We start from the raw sequence: 21,654 nt of genomic DNA, 5'->3' as shown, positions 1-21,654 counted from the left end.
ATAAAATTTTGAGAACCACTATTTACAAGCTAGATTAAGGCCATAGAGGGATTTATTCTATTTTTGGTGTGGATCCAACATTGGAATGAGTGGTTTTGGGAAAGGGGTAAAAGAATATTAACTTTTTATGTAAGGGTTGTGATTAGTCTTATTCATACTTCAAATGGCCCAAACCAATCAAGAGACTTAGGAAAAAAAACTTTACCAAAATAACATAAGATTTGAGGGAGGGAGTATCAAGCAACATGAAGAACCGTTGTTGAAAGCAACCCATGAATCACAATTCATTGAAGTTTTCAAGTTTGAGTATTCGTATTAGTTTATGCAGAAATTCATGTCTATTTTAATATAATAACCTATTTTTTCTATTTTACATACTTATTTTTTAAAATACCCTACATTATATTATTTATTATACATTATATTTTATTAAAAAATCAAATTTTCTTAATTTTCTTAATTGTTTATCTTTTTTCGAACACATCATCCATTATTCACTCTATTTTATTATACACCGACCGATATAGGTTATTTTAAAACAAAAATGTGTAAAATTTAAATTTTTTTCTATTATATAGGAATTTATGTGAATGTTCTACTTTTATATATATATATATATATATATATATATATATATATGATAATATGCTCTACTTGTATTCATTGTAAAACAAGATGTACTTTCTAATTTTTCAAGTAAAAACAAGGCTCAGGTGTAAAATAAATTTTTATTTATTTATTAAAAGATGAAAAAAAGAAGAAGTCAATTTGGTAATAACACTAAACAATTTTAAGCATTTATTGAAAAATAAAAATAAACGGTTTGGATTAGTCCACCTCAATCAGAAAGCGAGATGGAAACCGACACGTATATGGCCTTCTATAAATATAAAAGCAAATCCATAGATTTAAATACTTGACTTTCTGGTTTCGTTTATTCAGGTTTCTCTTCCTTTTTCCCAACCCAACAAAGAAATATCTGCTTCTGTGTCCGCCGTTACCATGGCGGTGGAGCCAATCAAAATCACAAACACAGACACAGACGCGGACCCAGACCTTTCTTTTGTCTTGTCTTATGAAAGAAGAAAAGAAGATGATGTTGAAGAGGATTCGAAGGAGTATCCGATCCTGTCTCCATATCGCAAAAGAAGAAGATTAGAAGAAAAGCCTGATCCGGATGATTCGTTGCCTGAATTTATGAAGACCGAAGAACTGCCAGATGCTATACTGTTCGAGATCCTTTATAGACTCCCTTGCCGATGGACTCTCCAATGTAAGTCTGTGTCGAAGCGCTGGCGTTCTGTGATTTCTCATCCTTTGTTTGTTCGCAACGCCATTCTCTACCGACACCAATTCAGTAAGTCAAACCCAGACCCCTTTACTCTCGTGTTATACCATGACAAAAAGATCCTCGCTCTTCCATTCGATGAGGACTGTGGCGGTGAAGGTGGCGGTGGCGGTGTTGACGGTGACGGTGACGGTGACGGACTCGATTTTCTCAACTTTCTTCCCTGTATCGAATTTGCAAGAAAAAATTATCCCTTTTGCGTCGAAGCATCGTTCAACGATTTATTACTGATACGCAGCGAAGTCCCGCCGATTGTTAATACAGGCTTTACTGAGTATTGCATCTGTAATCCTATTACCAAACAGTGGATCATCCTCCCTCGCCTTCCATACCAGGGATATCGCGGAATTGTTTTGGTCGGCTTTATATGCAATCCAGATAGCTGTGATAAAGAGCAGGGATGTATTACCAATGCCCATTACAGTTTTAGAGTGGTGCGCATTTATTCTCCCACTCAATCCAACACTACTCAGATACGTATGCAGATCTTTTCTTCCGACACCGGTGAATGGTGCGACTCTCTTGTTTCGTCACCGCGCGGATTGAATTCCTTTGTTGGGAGGCCTGCGCATGCTGGTGTTGTTGCCTGCAATGGGATGCTGCATTGGGTGGATGAAAATGACAGAATGGTCAGAGGCTTCCTTGTGTTCGATCCATTCAACAGTGCACAAGGATGCCGCTATATTGATCCACCCATTGACTTTTCCCTTGAAGAATGGGTCTCCTTTGGAGTGTTCCAAGGGCGTCTCCGGATATTCCAAAATTCTTCTTTGCAATACCCTCGCAGTTTTTCTGTTTGGGAACTTGAGGATTACAATAATGCTGGTACATGGTGTCTGAAATACAAAATTTACTTCAAGGACATGGTTTCAGAATATTCCGATCTCCTCAAGATGGCAAAGGAAAAGATCTCAACTGGGTCATTGTTAGCTTTCCATCCAAATGTTGGCGAATTTGTTTTTTTACAATTTCGCAAATGCATTGTTTTGTGTAACATGCGGACGAGGGTATTAACAATGGTCGGCCGACTGGAAAAACTTTTACCAGTCAACGGCATCTCCTTTGATAGCATACCTGCAAAATATGTCTTCTTAGTTGGGCAACCATCGTGGCCAACACCAGTACCTCTCCCATTGAAGTTTGAATGCCCTTCCCCATTTTTATTGAGCGAGTTTGTTTCTAAACGTCAAAAGCTCAAGAAGCAACAGCAAGAAGTTGAGAAGTTGAGGGCAACGCCAACACCAATTCCTCTCCCGGTTTGAATGCCCTTGGTTCTAAACTACAAAACTCAAGAAGTTGGAAGTATGTTTTTATTTTGTCTTTTAATCTTTCCTCCAACTTTTATGATGCTTTTAGAACTCATTTGGATTGGAAATTATATCTTTATTATAAAATGCTTTTAGAAGTTGGAAGTTTAGATGATCAATGGTTCACCTTAAAAACCCGTAAACCTCCATCTATCCTTCTTATTTTTATTTATCAGCACATCAATATGATTTAGGGATGAGAATTCAACATCTACCTCCAACCCTTTCTTCCAAAAAATCGCCAAAGTAACTTCCCATCTGCAATCTATCTCTAATATCACCTAGCCTTGCTTCTATCAGCCATGTTTCAGCTAAAAAATGGATCTTGTGCCAGACCAAATCCCGGAACTCTTGAACTGTATGACGGTTCTAAACCCTTGACAGTTTCAACTTTCAACATAGGATACTCATTGGGACTGGTGGGGCTGGGAACCAGCCTCCACCAATTCGAATACATTTTCTTTGCTACTCTTCGACACTCTATCCTTCTTCTTCTGAGCCTTGGAGCTGCTCCCCATCTCTGCCATGCTTGTTGCCATATTTTTTTTTTCCAACCTCAATCTCTAAGGATTCCATTGGCGCGGCCCTAACAATTTGCACTCTTGACCACTTACCCCCTTTTTGCGAGCTTGAGAAATTTTTTGCTTTAACTCCATCTTGTCTTTCACACAGAGAGTCCAGTTTTACCGCTATTGTATCGAAAGGATGGCTTAAGATTTCCGAATTCTAAACCTTCTGTTTGACCATGGAACCATTATCAATATTCTACGAGATTTTCTGTTTTGCACCGCCTCCATGCTCCCCCCTCCGCTTCTCATCCGGAACCGTATTGAATTTTCTAAGCTCACTATCAATCTACTCAATGCTGCGACGAAACAACTCATTTGGGCAGGCACGTGTTTTCTTTGTGCTTAGGGGTGGCAAATGGGTGGGTTGGGTTGTAAATGGGTTGGGTCATAAATGGGTTAGATGTGTAATTACCCATTTATCTATTTATGACCCGTTTATATATAAATTAATTATCCATTACCCGCCCAACCCATTTAATTAGTAACCCGCTCATTTAACCCAATATGACCTAAATAAACAACTTGTTACTAAATTTTCCCATTAAGTTAGCAACTACAAAATTTCTCATAAACCAAACATGACCCTTGAAAATTGGATTAAAATCTTTTAGCTTTATAACAACATCAACCACTTCATTTTCATTTATTTTCCCAAACTTTCTCACAAACCAAACAGAACTTCTCCTCACCCAGACCAATACTTAGCTAATCAAACAATATTTTAAGCAAACAAACAAATACTCATAGAACTAACTTGAACTTTAGTATATACTGTGAAATACAATTTTTCCCTAATTTTCTCAAAACTTTCTCGGCAACCAAACAGAAAAATCCTGAACTCATGTGCCTCATGTTCAACCCTCCATTCTTGAACTCTTCGTACAAATCCTGATCTTCTTCTTCTTCTTCTTCTTTGTTCTTAATGTCGAGCCCTTCATTGTTGTTGTTGTTGTTTTCGTCGCTATCGGAGTCGTTGACTCGAGGCTTAGCAGAAAGGACCTTTCTCCATGGTGTCCATGCACTTGAAATGGACCCAGGAGGAGATAAACCTTGAAACGGGCATGGATATCCGTGCGGTACCGTTTCCTCAGCTTCTCCATTGAAACGGGCATGGATCTCCTGCCAGTGGGTCGCCTTCAGATTCCCACGCTGGAGCGAGTACCATTTCTCGCGATAGGAGTCGATCAACGCGACGAACTCTAATTCCATCCCCGTTCTCTCTCTAGAATTTCCTTTTGTTTGGTTATTGAGAAAATCTGAGGGAAAGTGTTTGGGCTTAGAAATCTACAGTTAAAGTGTTTGAGAAAGTGTGTGGCTAATGAGAAAATCTGAGGGAGAGTGAGACTGAGGGCTTTGGGCTTAGAAATCTAGTTTATTTAAGTTTTTAGATTTTAGATGGGTTTAGTGGGTATTAGTGGATTTATCCATTTAGACCCATCTAATTAAATAACCAAATGGGTCTTTATCCATTTAACCCAAATACTCAAATGGATTGGGTTAAGATTTATCCAAATAAGGTGGGTAATGGGCGGGTTCATGGATATGGATAAAAATTGTCTCCCCTATTTGTGCTAGACTCCACCCCCAAATAAAAAATATTAGACCCTCCCTTATGTGACTCCGGCCCTTTATCACGTGATCTCATATTTTTTGAATTCCACTTCTGCTCCATAACTCCTTTCCCCGAATTATGCTCCTTTTCGATAGAGTTTTTAATAGAATTTAAGGCCTCCCTATTTGACTCTAATTCATTTACCCTCCCCCTAATTTCAGATTCCGTTTCTAAGGATCTGTTTAGATACTATTTATTGCTAAAAACTAAAAACACTATAATAAAATAATTTTTAAATGTGTAAATAGTGCCGTGGGACCCAGTTTTAAATGAAAATTTGTTAAATTTCGTACTTGTGGGTCCCATGAACATTGCCCGGGACTCACCATTTTTTAGCGAAACGCTGGAACGCACGGGAAACGTGTATTCCAAATGCACACTAAGTAGATAACATTCCTTTCTCAACGTTCAAAACAACATTTTAATTCCTCATTAAACTCCTTTGTTTCCATATTAGAATTTTCAGCTACCCGCTCCACGGATACCTTGTTTCCGACCACCCCATTTGCACCGTGATCCCTCCTTCTCAACCCCTCATCCTCCTTCAAACCCGACTTGTCATAAAAGCCTGGAACATAGATCACCCTTTGATTCATCGGATTATAAGGTGCTGCTCTTTAGAGATGGTCCAAACTGTCTATCTTCCTCTTTTAGAGTTCCCTTGCTTTGTAACCACAGCGGACAATCTTTATCACCATGGGAAAGCCTACCACACCAGAAGCAAAAATTTGGCAATCTCTCATATTTGAATACCACCCAAGTTTTCTCTCCATTCTCAAGAGTTATGAGTCTTCCAAGGCACAAAGGTTTTGCTATGTCGACTTTAACTCTTACCCGCATGAAGCAGCTCCCTTCCTTAATTTCTGCTCCAATGGACTCAGGGGTGGAGCCAAAAATTTTGATTTAGGGGGGAGGGGGGCAAGTAGTTAAGACAAACTTCTACATATACACATACACATAAATTAATTTATTAAGAGAATTTATCATCTTCTAAATTTTAATGAGTATATAAAAGTCATGTATTTCTTCTATTAAACATGTACAAAAATTTATCATTTTCTACCTAATTTATGATTTTAATATAATTTCTCTTTCTTTTAAGAGCACCATTGAAATGACTCAAAATTTGGGGGGCCAACTTCAATTTTTACATGCTACATTTTTTTAAATGTAAATAATATATATATATATACAATAAAATAATTTTTAAAAATTTTGGGGGGGCCCTTGCCCCCCACTCTTGTGTGTGGCTCGGCCACTGAATGGACCTGACCACCCCCCTATAATATCACATAACTGTTCTACCACCTCAGTTGTCATGTATCATATGGGAATACATGATAAAGATAACAATATTGAAAGATAACAATATTGAAAGATAAAGATCTCAGCAGGATATCCTTCTCATATCTCATGACCACCACCAAATGTTTATCAAAACTCCACGGTTGATTCATCAAAATCCGATTAACATCCCTCTCATCATTGAACCCAAATAAGACATTATGATCATTCATATTTTGAATCATAAATCCATCGCTACACCTCCAAACTTGTTTGAACGTCCTACCCACCGCATCCATATTTAGTGCTCGAGTAGTTAAAAACTTTGCCACTATCATGAACTCATTCTTCCTTTGTATCTTAGGTAATACAAATCCCAATTCCTCTAATAGAGAAATTTTTTTCCATGACCTTGATAAATCCTCCATACTAAAGCTCAGAGAAAAAAATACCACAAAGGAATACCTAACTGTTTCCCTCAACCCCAAAAAAGAAAACCCACAAGCTCTACAAGCACCCTTGGCACTTTAGAGGACACACTCACCTACAATGAGGGACAAAAGTTCTACAACCTAAGAGAAGAAGGACACACCTACTTTCTTAGCGACAGAGAAAAAGAAATATTTTTCTATTATTTGTTTTGATATCCTTGTTAGTTTATATTAATTGTTATGCAAATGGGACTTGTGAGTTAATGCTTAGTGGTATTAAATTGGGACAATATTGTACTGGCAGGTCGGAAGTGGTAAAAATGATGGACTTGCTAGAGGATTATTTCACTGTTATTGATTTGTTTGTTAAATTTTACTTGATTCCATTCAGATTTCAATGATTCCAGAATAGAACATCAATTTTATGAATTCATGTTCAACAAACTACAACTTCTATGATGATTGTTTTATGGTTCCTTCCAGTTCTGTAATGCTAAAATGTGTACTTGTTCATCTGTCTGCATAAGTTTCTCATCCTTGAATTCTATCTCATACATACATATATACATGTGTGTGGCTTTTGCATTGAACTTTATTATCTTCTTTGTGTGTGTTTAGTTTTGCGTTCTTAGAAACAGAAAAACAATAATCTAGACTCAAAAGTATATGGAATAAATGATAGTTCCCCAGCATCTTCTCCTAAAAATCTTCCTACTGATGGAGGAAATCTGTTTTCCCATGACTGAAATTATCCATAACAATACCCAATACTAACACTGCATAAGCTACTCTATTTGCTTCCCAATAAGCATGATTAATTCTAACTTCCAGGCATTCATCTGATGAATTAATAATATTTTGGATCAGCATCCATTTTCTCCAAAGGCATGACAGACTTTTAAAAACAAAATTGGTGACCACTTTTGAGTTGTCTTCTATTTGGATGTACCTAAGTCCATCTTGCAATTGATTGGGCCAAACCTTGCCTTAAAGCCCCACTCTGCCAGTGTAATAGATGAACCTCCTTATAGTCTGGTTGCACCAGACAGAGGGTTCTGGTATGCTATCTGTAGATTTTAGAGTCCTTTGCTATATTTTCTAGTTTTTTTGGAAAAACAGTGCTTGAATCAGGGGTCATGCCTCTGTTGTATATGATTGTGCATTGAGGTGTTGACTTGCTGTTCTTTGCTTTGTTTCTCATGTTGGCAGGCGTGTCTGTTTATTTCCTCCCAAATGATTGTAGGTTGCCTACTTGCAGAACCAATAAAGCAAGCATTCAAAGTTTGCTCATGCTCATCGAATGGGGATCTGAGGCACTTCTGCCAAGGAAGTGGCAAGACAAAGTTCAACCTCCCTCCAATTTGGGGATATCAGTTTTAAAAGGGAAGTCAAGAAAATAACTCGTTCTGTTAATAGTTCTGAGGTTTTGGATGGGAATCTCAATGGAGCAATCATTTGTGAAAACGAAGGGGTACCTGCTGTCTGTGGCATTAGAGCTATTTGGGTCACTCCCTCTAATAGAAGAAAGCACATAGCTAGCCAATTACTGGATGCTGTGAGGGAAGGTTTTTTATTATTTGAGTCATTTGAAACACTACATCTCTATGTGTTCTATTTCACTGGGGTTTTTGATAAAGTAACTGAATTATATATGGCATCTTCAAGTATTTCTATCACATACAGCCAAATCATGTCAGCGAAATGAAGATCAAGACTAGTTCAAACCTAGGATATCTTAATAACGTATATGAATGTGTATCACTTGTTTCTTGAACTGGAGTGGAACATTTCACAATCATTTTTTTCTTCAACGCAAATATGAAACCTTTTTGCAGCCCTTGGAAGTAAACTGAACTGATTGCTTTTTCTTAATCAGTTGCTAATATGTTTTGCTCTTATTTTGGCTGTTCTCTTATTTTATGCTAATTGCAGGATGAGTTTCTGCATGGGTTCTGTTCTTGAACTCTCTCAACTGGCACTCTCTCAGCCAACCTCAGCTGGAAAGGCACTGGCATCCAATTTTAGCACTGGGTCTTTCTTGGCGTACAAAACCAACAGTCTAAACTCACAGATGGTTAATTAAAAATTTCTAGATTAAGCATCTCCTGATGAAGTTGTCTACTTTCAATGGAAGCTTTGCAAAACCTTTTTCTGCTTTTGCATTAATTTTTAGGGAAACTATTGCTAATATTTGGTGGAAGTATTTACCACCTCTGTTCAGCTGAGTCGTGCAGATGCATATCGTCTTTGTTATTAATTGTTTGTATCATAAGCTTAAATTAGACAATCAGTGGGACTAATTTTGCATGTATAAAGTTCTATAATTTCCACAATCTGGTTAGAAAGGGATTGTATCATGTTCTATCGTTCAGTTTTGGCGTGAGAAAGATTGTAAAATTGTAGTACCCCTAGCATTACCATGTGAGAAAAGTGAGCGTTTGTAGATTGGCGTTGCTGGATTTACAGGTTTCATTTCATGTCTCAAGTTAAATTCCCTGAGCAATAACCCAAAGAAAAGTCGATTTTTTGTTCATGATGAACTGGCCTTTGTAAGCATGCATTTTTATCTGTAACTCTCTAGGGTAACACAAATGATGAGTCTTTTGATTAAATATTGCAAAAAATAAAGTTTTTTGTTGTTATAGGCACTGTTCAAAGTTATTTGGTAAAATGAGGAAAGAGACTAAATTTCGGCAACAACGTTGCCGAAATTGCATAAAAAAGTATGAGAGAGAAATAAATTTGCAGGTGATGGCAGGATTTGAATTTCAGTAATCCCATTACCGAAATTCCTGCTGCCCAAACTATTGCCCGAGTGAGTGCCCAAATAAAAACAATTGTGGCAATGCCATTGACGAAAATGGGGGAAAAAGAAAAAAAAAACCAATTGAGGTGCCACTGCCGAAAATGGGAGAAAAGTATTAAAAAAAAAAAAAAAAAACCAATTGAAGTGCCATTGCCGAAAATGGGAGAAAAGTTATAAAAAAAAAAAAAAAATCAATTGTCGCAATGGCATTGCCGAAAATGAGGGAAAATATTAAAAAAAAAAAAAGAATCAATTGTGGCAATGGCATTGCCGAAAATGGGAAAAAAGTAAAAAAAACAAAAAAAAAAATCTATTGTGGCAATGACATTGCCGAAAATGGGAAAAAAAAATTGTGGCAACCAAGTCGCCGAAAATAGAGGGAAAAAAAATGCTACGCTCACAACATTTTTCACAACAAATTACAAGTGGTTAATTGTTATTAGTTTAAATTTAAACCTAATACTAAAATAACTTTTATGCCCCAATAATAACAATCAGTAACAACCTGACATTTAAGATTTGTTGTAAAAATATTGTGGACGTATCATTTTTAAGAAAAATCGTGGTGCCGAAATAGAAGGAAAAAAAAAAAGTGGCAAATTGTTTTTTTTTCCCCTCTATTTCGGCAATGCAATTGCCACAAAACAATTTGCCACTTTTTTTTTTCCTTTCTATTTTGACACTACGATTTTTTTTAGAAATGATAAATCCACAACATTTTCACGACAAATCTTAAGTGACAAGTTGTTACTGATTGTTATTATTGGGGCAAAAAAGTAATTTTAGTGTTAGGTTCCAATTTGAACCAAAAACAACTAACCACCTGTAATTTGTTGTGAAAAATGTTGTGGACGTAGCATCTTTTTTTTTTTTCCCTCCATTTTTGGGAATGCCATTGCCACAATTGGTTTCCATTTCAACATTTTGGGCACTTCACGGGCAGGCCTGGCAGTATGGGCAAGACAAGAATTTCGGTAATCTCATTACCGAAATTCAATTTTCTCTCTCCCCTGACACATTCTACTTTTTCTTGCAATTTCGGCAACACCGTTGTCGAAATTCAGTCTCTCTTATCATTTTTTCAAATAACTTTGAACAGTACCTATAACCACAATAAACTCTATTTTTTACAATTTTTAGCCAAAAGACTCCACAAATGATAGGCAGGGGAAATAAACATGAAAGAGAAAAATAAAGCAGATAGGACCATTTTTAAGAAAAAACAATAATTATTTGCACACTATTGTACTCACTCGGTAGTGTAAGAAGTGTGGACATCCTTAAAAAAATGTGGGTATCTTTAAAAAAAAAAACGATATTTGTGTTTAAAGACCTAAAGGCAGGTCTAATAAATTGTCCTTATAGTAATAAATTAAACTGTTACTGTCAGCACGAGTTAGCTCTACCAAACTGATTATACTTCTAAAAATAAAAAATAAAAAAACTTGATTATACTCCGTAGCGGTTTGGATCCGGATTATTGTGGCTGCATTTTGCTTATTTGTGTTTTTTTTTTTTTTTTGCGGGAGACAGCGCGCAATGCGCATACTGTTCACACACTTTTTTAGCAACTTTTTATTAAAAATAGGTCCCGCAATACTATTCACACATTTAAAAATTATTTTACTACAGTGTTTTTAGTTTTCAGCAATAAGTTCTATCCAAACAGACTCTTCTTTTAGGTGAATTGGTGTTTGTTTACTATTTCTTCGCTTGACCACCAATAATGGAATGGTTGACTCTATCTCTGACTTCAAATGGGAAGTCATAACTCCTACGTTAATAGCCGATGTGCCAATATATCCAACTTAAAAATTAGATCCATTTGTTTCAAAAGTAATTCTAGAGATACAAATTATTTTACAAACTGTTCATGTAGTGAGTGATTATTGGTAAATGAAAAAGTGATATTAATGGTGAGTTTAGATGAAAACCCATAAAAGGTTGGTCACATCAGCAATTTGTAAAAATGTTGTAAAATAGTTTATGACTGTAGCATTATTCTTATTTCAATGAAAAATAGTGTATGAAGATAGTTTTTCATGTTTTCTAATATTTAGTAGTATTAGAAGAAATAAGTCAAAGGAAAATCATTTTTAGTTAATAGAAAAAGTATGATTTATTTTTAAAAATTGTTTTCCACTAATTTTTTTTAAAACAAAAAATCTTTATATCACAGTAAGCTAAATAAGGGAAGTTTTATATTAAAAAATGATATAGTTTTATAGAAAACATTTTTTGAAAAATGACTCATTTTCAAGAAAATATTATCGCCAAAACAAACAGAGCAATCCAAAGATGCATGATGCTGAAATATTTCTATAAAAATTTGGGTTATATTATAGGACTTTGGCTTATTAGTACTAGATGCACATTATAAATGAGTAATTTAGTAATCACACCTCATCACACACCATTTTATGTAATTCGGGAAAGTATCTCATGTATTATATAATGCATATTTACTCTCACAAGGTGTGGGTTTCATATATTTGTCAAATCTACACATTGTGATATGGAAGATTTATGTACATATATTCAATGCATGGGATAACAATTGTTGTAATTTGACCTCAAAATTATGGGTTGTTGACTAAGTCCTAGTTTTTTAAGTCTTGGATAGAGCCAATGAATGCTAGGAACCCTGTTCCTAATGATCTGTTCTAACTTGGAAAATGGCTACTCAGAGAGAGAGAGAGAGAGAGAGAGAGAGAGAGAGAGAGAGAGAGAGAGAGAGAGAGAGAGAGAGAGAGAGAGAGAGAGAGAGAGAGAGCCTAGGAAGTTAGTTATTTAGCACACTCATCGTAGCATAATGGACCCTGCCCACTAACCTAGGACTAATGCGACAACCTTAATGCCCGCTAATACTAGCTAAGGCGGGACTAAGGAAATCCAAATTGCATTCACCATATACAGTGCTGCTCCGCAAATCATAGCCATGCATCAGCTAGCGGCAGCAACACTTCCTAACCCGTGCTCTTCTCAGCTCAATCCATGTAGCAAATAGAGCACAGTAGCACCTTCAGCCAAAGTAGCCACCATCAACTAAGTTAGTCGTATTAACACTGTAGCATAAATTACTAGCACTAGCACTACAGCCAGGTCTAATAAATTAGAACTCTAGACAAATATTTCCTACGTGAGAAGCTTATCAACATCCAAGAGTATGAGCCAGTATTGAATTTTTATGTTATAGATATCCAAACTAATGTAGAACTAAAATTGTTTTTTTAAGACCCGATTTCTATGTAATATAAATAAGATTGTATATGCCCTAAAATACTGTTTTTAAGGCACAATTTTGGAATAAAATGAATACTATTTGAATTTTTACTTTAGAAATATCCAAACTTTAAAGGTTTATTAGATATCTAATATCCAAACTAATTAGTATAACCAAAATAGTATTTCTAGTATACGATTTATGTATAACATGAATACTATTCTTACATTAAAGATATCCATATCTCTAAAGGCTTGAATGTTAGATATCTAAATTGATATTCAACTAAAATCATGTTATTAAGATATGGTTTCTATATACATGAATTTTATATTACACTTTACAGTCAGCACAAATTAGCTCTACCAAATTTAGTTACGCTTTTTTTTAAAGTTGAATTGGTGTATGTTTACCAGTTTTGCGTTTGACCATTAAATTTTGAAGCCCAATAATGATTGACTCTATCTCTGACTTTAGATGGGAAGCACTAACTTCTAAGTTAGCTGATGTGCCAATATATCAAACTTAAAAATCGGTCCACAGATACATGATGCTGAAATATTTCTATCAAATTGGAGTTCCCATTAAAAAAAAAAAAAAAAAAAAAATTGGAGTTATAATACAGTACTCTAGCTATTACTACCACATGCACATTTCAAAGAGGTAATTTAAAAATCACTACTCATCAGCACCATCTTGTCATATTTGAGAATGTATCTCATGCATCGAGTAATACAGTTTTCCTCTTATAATGCGCAAGTCTCATATTGCTATGAAATCCACACATTGTGATATCGAAGATTTATATAAATATATGCAATATATGAAATAATAATTGTTGTAACTCAACCTCAAAATCATAAGATAGTTGATTTTAAGTCCTAGTTTGATTTGTTCTAACTTGTAAAATGGCTACTTTGAGGGATCTTGGCTTCCACACACACACACACAGAGCTTGAATGGTATTCATGAATCAAACAAGCAAAGTGTGCGTGCCCAATATCCCACAACAAACTGGATCTGGTATATGGGCTCATAATCTACTTATACAGCGGGTATTGGGTATCCTACTAAGGGTGATTCCTGGGCGGGTTTTGAGAAAATGACTACCTCGAAAACCAACCTCTCCCTCCTTCCCTCTCAAAACTCAGCTGCGTGTTCGGCTATACTATCACTCTTTCTCCCAATTGTCTAACCCCCCTTTCATTGTACCTTCTACTTTTTAGAGCTTAAGGTTAGTGGTGGAACTATGATTGCTTTCTGATTCCACTCGTGTGAGTGGGGCTCAAGTTAAGTAATCCTGGCAAGGAATATGCTTCCTTGGGAATGGGAGTTGGCACATTTGAAATGGTGCTAGCCACCGAAACTTGGTCGACAGCGCAATCTCCCAGGGCACTTCTAGTCTGCCGAGATACAATCAAACATCATCGGTGCACCAACCGATAATGAGGTCACCGAAATGTATTCAGATGCCGAGATTGCGAGCAATGGGCTAATGTTTTTGGGCCGCCCATGGGCCAATCACGATGGGATAGGCCCAGGGGCGGTACCGTTTATGGGCCTATCTTAACTTGGGCCCAATGGAGGTGGGCTCCTTGTCGTATACTCGTATGCCGTACATAAAGCACTAGCATTGCAGCCAATAGGGACGGAGGTAGCCTTTGACTTGGGGGGGCAATGCCCCCCAATTTTTATTTTTATTTTTAAAAACATTAGAATATATGCTAAGTATTAAATTTAGTAATTTTGTTCTATAAAATTACACTTTGACTTCTTAACAATATCATTTTAGCAAATTCTTATTAGTTCGCATCTAGGTCCACTACTTATGCCACATTTTTACTTATCAATAATCACTCACCACATCAGCAATTTGTAAAAAAGTTTATAACTCTAAAATTTTCTTCTTTTTAAAGACCATAAAAGAATCTTTAAATTTAAAATTTAAAACAAAATATACAAGCCTAAAAAAAATTAGCCCAGCAATAAAAATCACCAATAGTAAAGCTAAAAAAAAATTCAATCAACTAATTTTGCCCAAAATAAACAACCCAACCTTATAAAAAAGTTTAAACAAAATAATTTTATCCTTACCTAACAACACACATCAAAGTAAAAAAAAAAACACACACGCGCAGACATTGATAACTAAGCCGTTGCATACAACTACTAGCAGAGTTGTCCCCTTTAACTACAAGTGCTGGCTCTGTCCTTGGCAGCCAAGTCTAACAATTGCCTTCCTCAATCTCATACCTCTCTTCATTTGAGTAAACCTCACATTCGAAAGTGACATCAAAAGTATTTATCTAAGCACTACTTGGATCAGCTGCATTGGACTCTCTTTTCTTACACCCGAGAAATATTTATTTGTTGGTCCCTTTATCAATGGAAGAGTCCCCTGTAGAGATCTTACGCAGGACTCTTTGTAGAGTTTTGAGTGTTGAGAATGAAACTCTAGACAAATACTTCCTACATAAGAAGCTTTTCACCATCCAAGAGTCAAGAGTATGTTTGAATGATTGTATTTTTTAAGAAAATTACGTTTTAAACCTTATAGTTTGAAGAGTGTAACAAATTAAATCCTATAATTTCAAAAATAATAAATTAAGCATTGAAGTTTCAAAAGTAACATATAAAATCTCCACTCCAATAAATATAAATAAAATAAAATTTTAGCTCATTTAAGTTTGACAACGTTGTGCTTGGAGTTTAATACAAGTCTAGGATTTAATTTGTTAATTTTTAAAAAATCTTAGAGTTTAATTTGTTTCTTTTTCAAACTAATTTCTTAGATTTGAAGTTACAAAATTTAATTTGTTATAACCCAAAAATATAGGGTTAAAAATATAACTTTCTTTATTTTTTTAATTAGCTTTTTTTGCTTTAATTTTTCTTAAAGTATCTTTGCTTTAATAAAAAAAAAAAAAAAGTTTAACCCCAAGCATAATTGGAACTATCTTCTCTAACTTACTAAATGATGATTTATAAGACTATCCATGTATATTACTTAAACTAGTATGTAACCTATGCTTATGCATGGGAAGGATAAATTAAAGTGGTGCTATTGATGTTAGTTTGAGTTATTAAACATATAAGACATTAGTTCAACTAGGACATTTAAACGTACTAAAATGGTTTTTCCTTACAATTTTTATTATATTAGTTACGCAAAGTTTTTCATTACATTGCTATTATGTATATAATTTTGAAAATCACTATTGTATACTACATATACATATCAATTCACAAATCATTATACGTGAAATTCTACTAAATATAACACAAAATAATAAAAAATATAGATTGGTCTAATAGTATCTCCTAAATTGAATGAGGATAGGTGCATGAGATTGTTCAACTCAATTACAATTTTTTAGGTGCAAGATTTTCGCATACAAAATATCTTAATAGAATCGCATAAAAAATATGCTTATTAGTTTAGAAAAAAAAATAACAGAAAAATCTAAAAATTTCATTTTTATGGAAAGTGTAGGGATAAAAGGCCTACAAATGCATGTTCGGCCATGGGCTTTGTCCGAGAGTGTTCATTGATCCGAGGACAGATAAATAGTAATGAAGATGTTAGACCTAGAGGTCCACAAGCAAGTTGCTACTGAAGAAGCTAAGGGAGGTAGGTCGAGGAGGGGTGTCTCCTTGGCTAAGCATAGCAAAGGTCAGATGGTACGTCTTTTTATATAGAATGATCTTCTAGGAGGTTCTATCGATGAGAATATGCTTCATGGGAGTATAAAGCAAAGGAACATCTATAAAATATCTAAGAGAAAGCTACTACGACCGCATTGAATGCTCTGTACTCAACTCTCTGTACTCAACTCTCTGGCCGCATTAATGAGAAAGTGATATCTGAACAGTGATTTTTAGCATTATAGCTGCTCCTAAAAACTTTAGGAAATGGCTGACGGGACAAGGATCAAGACCAGCAAACAAATCCACACGTGGAGGGCAGAAATGGAGAATGTGATATAGTATAAAATAGAAAGACGTCCCAAAAAGAGAAGGAAGGAAAATTTGTAAGAAAGGAGGATAGAAATATATATAAGAACAGATTCCCCCGGGTTGAGTCAAGGAGGATTTTCTTAAAATTTAATTAGTTTATCTTCACTTTCTTGTTATCTGGATCCATTTTTACTTATTGTCTAACTCATTAAAGCCCAGTTTTCCAACTCACTTTCTACAAATTCATTGTATAGGGTTCTTTGGGCCGAAGTTCATCCATCCTTTAGACTTGGGAACCAATTTGTGTCCTTACAGAAAGCTAACAAAAGCAAAATCCAGTTAGCTCAGCTGGTAAAGTTTCTGATGGTTGTATAAGAGATCTGAGGTTCAATCCCCACCTACACCAAAAACTGATTAGTGTCTTGGTCTGATAATAAAGAGCAATTATCAAAAGTGGACGCCATAGGTTGAAACTCTTTCTCAAAAAAAGATTCTAATTAAATTTTCTCTAACATATGGTTATACACACACACACACATATATGATCTAGTTAGTAATGAACTGTACATAATCATGGTATATTACATAAATAATTTATAAATTTGAATTATTTTTAGTTATACAAAAAATAGCTCATAAATATAAAATCATTCAAACTCTCTTTTCCTCTAATTTTATATATAGAGTTAGATATATTATTAGGTTTTTTTATAATTTATTTATATTGAACTCCTCGTTTTCTACACTAAATTAACTCATTTGAAACAAAATTTTTAAAAAAAAACTTAGATTAGATGAGACATGTGGCGCAAAATTAAACTCTAATTAAAATCTAATTTTTACACAAAATTAACTCACTTGGCACAAAAATTTAAAAGTTTAAATTATATGGGACATGTGGTGCAAAACTAGACTCTAATTAAATTTTTATTAATATATATATATATATATATATATATATATATATATATATATATATAGATAAGTTAATTATATGATTTATTAAAAAAGTCATGACTAAAATTAAATAATCTTTTTAATCCCTACATAGTAGATTGAAGGAAAATGACCCCAGTTTGGAGCTAAACTTGTCATTTACTTTCTGAGCAGCCCTTTTCGTCACTATCACAATATTACTAATACAAGCATTAAGGGAAAGAAAAAAAAAACAAATTGTAATAGACAAAAGATAAAGATGCCTAAAAAACTTGCTAATCTGTAGGGATAATTAAGAACAGCAATATCCCAACAGGGACCATAATTGCCACGTGATCCTTTTAAACAATCGAAATTGAAGTCACTGAGAAAATGATACACTATCAACATTTATGTCTTTTTCTTCCAATACCCCCCCCCCCCCTTTTTTTTTTTTTTTTTTTTTTTTTTACATTTTACCCACTTCGAAAACTTAAATGAATTTTTTTTTTTTTTTATGAACAAAAATAGTTAAATGATTTAACTTTATGTTTTCTTTCCTTCTAATTTTACAGTAAGCCTGGAGAACTTACTGCATTTGGAAGCTCTAACATTGTTAATAAAATAACCCCATAACCCCTCCTTACTACTTTTTTTTAAGAGAAATGATATATCCATAATATTTTCACAACATTTTTATAACAAATTTTAAGTGGCAGGTTGTTATTGGTTGTTATTGTTGGGACAAAAAAGTAATCTTAATATTAGGTTCAAATTTGAACCAATAACAACTAACCACCTATAATTTATAGTGAAAATATTGTGAACATAGTATCTCTCTTTTAATAAACCTAAAATATTATTAAAACAAAGGAGTACCAGCATTTTTCATGCAGGCATCCAAGATTGCAATTTGCAACAGGAAGGAAGAATATGGGACTTACAACAAACATTAGACCTATGAACAGCTGCAAATTTAGCTAGATAATGAGGTGCAGAGTCAAGCTCTTCCCTAACCCAGTTAAAATTACAACTAACAAAAAATTTGCTGAAGTCTACAACATCGTAAATAATAGATTAGATAAGCCAAGCAGGAGCAACCTTTTTTAATAGCATCAAAACAGCCTTTAACGTCACTCTCCACTTCAATTCTCTCCATATTTTCTGCCTTTGGCAATTTGTAATGCACATAGAATTGCATACCTTCTTTAATAGCATCAAAACAGCTTTTAACATCACTCTCCACTTCAGTTCTCTCCATATTTTCTGCCTTTGGCAATTTGTAATACCCATAGAATTGTATACTGTACTCATGAGAAAGAGAAGGTATTTGGTATCAAATGATACCATGTTAGTGATATTAAAATCTAATAAGTATGAAATATGTCAACAAAAAATAACTAGTTTACTAACAAATGAAAAACATGTGTTAGTAGATAGTTATTTTTACTCACATTTCTCTCATTTATTAATTTTGATACGAATAATGTAGTATCATTTAATAAAAAATACATTTTCACGAAAAGACACTTTGATTATAGCATTATATACCTCACAAGCCACTGGTCAAAGTAAAGTCCCAATAAATCAAAGGTTATTCCATATTTCACAATTATGGGATTGGTTTTTTTTTTTGCTGAATTCAATGGAATCGTTTTTACCAACTTTAAATTCTAGATTACATTAGATAAAATAAAGTATAAACTATAATGACAAGCACGCAAATATGCTCGATATAGAGGGGTAATTTCGTCCACATGGCAATAAAACAGGGAATTTGGGTTTTAACTAAACAAAGCCAAACCGCGTCGTTTTGTTAAAACTTTTTGTTTTTTCTGAGAGATCGTTTTGTTAAAACTTGGCCCCCAAGATTTCCCATTTACGTCAATATCCTAGTCTCTCGAAGGTACCATAAAAAGAAATATTTTGTATACCGTAAATACCCCCACCGCCTTAATATATTCACCATTCTGTCCCTTAAAAACCCACTCACTCTCATCCTGTTATATAAACCCCTCTCTCTGCTCTCTCATCACGTTTTCAAAGCCCTAATGAAATAAAATAAAATAAAATAAAAAAATCCATTCCAACCTCACCGGAAAAATCTGACGTCATCACGCTGGAGATAGTGTCAAAAATGATGGAGATCGCCGGCGGCGGAGTGTCCGTTCCGGTGGTCTTCTTCGACGGGGAGAGCGAGAGCGACATCGGAAGCGTGTTCGTTTCCCCGTCGTTGCAATTCAAGGGCTTCCAATCGATTTTGAGCCGGAAGATCGGAATATCGCCGCACCAGTTCTCGGTCTACCTCGCCGCCGGTACAGGCGGAGTGGGAGGAGACGGCGCGAGTCGCCACCAGCGAAGGAAGGTTCCGATCACGGCGAAATTCAATTTCTCGGCGATTTCTTCTCGCGAGAACAGCAGCGAGGACTGGTTCTTCCTCGTGGTCTTGAAGCGATCGCGGCGCGAGAGGCGGCGAAGAACGCAGAGCCGGAGAGAGCTTCACGAAGACGAAGACGAACAACAACAACAACAACAACAACGCTTCGATTCTTCTTCTTCGATGAGTTTCGTACAGAGAATGAGCAAGAAAGTCCCGGAGAACGTTATGCTTCTCCGACGCAACGCCGGGATTGAGAGCCAAATCGCCTTCTCGCCGATCGTGGATCGGGTCGGGTACGAGAAACGGGTCAGGGAGTTGCTGATCGAAAGGGAGAAGTATTTGGCGAACATGGGTCTGACCCGTCTGTGTTTGGGGAATCAAGGAAACGATGCCGTTTTCGTAAACGACAACGCTGCGGTTCGAAACGGCGTCGTTGTGTGCGAAGAGTGCAATAGAAGGGAGGTTGGGTTTCATTGGTGCGTTTACGATGCTGTGACTTTCGGGTTCAAGTCTCCAGCTGGCCCGATTGCCCGACCCGTTAAAGGGTCCGATTAAAGTCAGTGATTTTTATAGTTTGAGGGTTGGTATACGGTAACTATGGTATGCTATTTGCTACCATGTACCTACATGAAAGGGTAGGGGCTGCACTGCACGTGACTGAGTCAGTGGGTTTGTTTATAGATGGTATATAAATTTATGACCTTCTGGGCTAAGTGTTTGATTAATTAAGGAAAAAAAATTGACCAAGGAAAAATGGGCAGTGTTGCTTTTTTTTTTTTTCTATTTTTTGGGTATGGGAGATTGTGGGGTACAGAGTATAGGGCAGACTTCAAATTGAAGATAAGAGAGAGTGACAAATCACAAAAATGTGAGGAAAACTTGATATTAGTGGGAAATGAGAAAAGGAATATTATTATTGTAGGGCCTTGAAGATTGGCCTATTGGGGTTTTGCTAAAGGTGTTTTTGGCATCATTTTGTGTGTTTTCCATGCTGGTATGGTATGGTATGGTATGGTAGTGAAGTTGAATACATTTCCACTACTTTGATTTTGGGGTTTTATTGCTTGTATTTACAAGGGACAAGTTCAATTTACTTTATAAGACGTATATTATTATTTATGTGATATTCTCTGCTCAGTTTTATGAATTTATTTTTAGGAGGGGGCTGCCTCTTTGCATGATTGGTCAAAATAGAAAATACCCTCTCGGCAAACTGGAAGGTCTATTCTTTTATCTTTATATACATGATAGAATTTTTACTCTAGTCTAATTTAAGTGTATATGTGTATGAGTCTCCCTCATAGAGACTTGAATCCCAGCCCGTATCCTCTACACTCCACAAGCATTTATACCTGTGAAGTGACCATCACACCAAAGGCGTGCGGTGGTGAAGGTCTATTCATATGTATATGAGTATTGATTTACCTTTTTAGTAGCCAAAATGTATGTTTTCAATTGATACTTGATAGCAAAACTTATGTTAATTAATTGTCAACATGTATTTATTAGAGTTTATAAAAAAAAAACATGTATTTATTAAAATGAAATGAATGGAAAATAGTAAAATGGAATAAAACTAAACTATCTTGTTTGGATGCGTCGAGAGCTTGTATATGGTGTACCCGGCATATATGCCTGGTATAAGATATAATTTTCGCTAGATTTTTAGAATTTGATTAGAGTACATAGAGAGTGGATTTGTGCACAATAGTCACAATATAACCAAACTCTTCCAATGGACTTTCCTAATTGTAATACTATTAAATCACAATACTCTTTATGTTTATTTATGTATTCGTCCCTTGGGAGAGAATTGAGAATG

The 21,654-nt window shown here is 35.3% G+C and overlaps 1 protein-coding gene across 2 annotated transcripts; it reads left to right on the top strand.

Annotated features, from left to right (window-relative positions):
* The first annotated feature begins 937 nt into the window (after positions 1–937).
* Positions 938–9,224, top strand: LOC142608590 (F-box protein At3g26010-like). 2 transcript variants are annotated; one of them, XM_075780280.1, is made up of 2 exons: positions 938–2,650; positions 7,810–9,224. In XM_075780280.1, exon 1 carries the CDS (start codon positions 1,003–1,005, stop codon positions 2,608–2,610), a length of 1,608 nt encoding a protein of 535 aa, XP_075636395.1. In that variant the 5' UTR covers positions 938–1,002; the 3' UTR covers positions 2,611–2,650; positions 7,810–9,224. The 2 variants fall into 2 exon arrangements, with proteins under 2 accessions (XP_075636395.1, XP_075636393.1); XM_075780278.1 differs by having other exon boundaries at positions 7,761–9,223.
* Positions 9,225–21,654: the final 12,430 nt, after the last annotated feature.

Source organism: Castanea sativa, chromosome 9 (genome assembly GCF_040712315.1).
Source record: "Castanea sativa cultivar Marrone di Chiusa Pesio chromosome 9, ASM4071231v1".
In the NCBI taxonomy this organism is placed as follows: Eukaryota; Viridiplantae; Streptophyta; class Magnoliopsida; order Fagales; family Fagaceae; genus Castanea; species Castanea sativa.
This window is presented reverse-complemented; position numbering and strand designations above follow the sequence as displayed.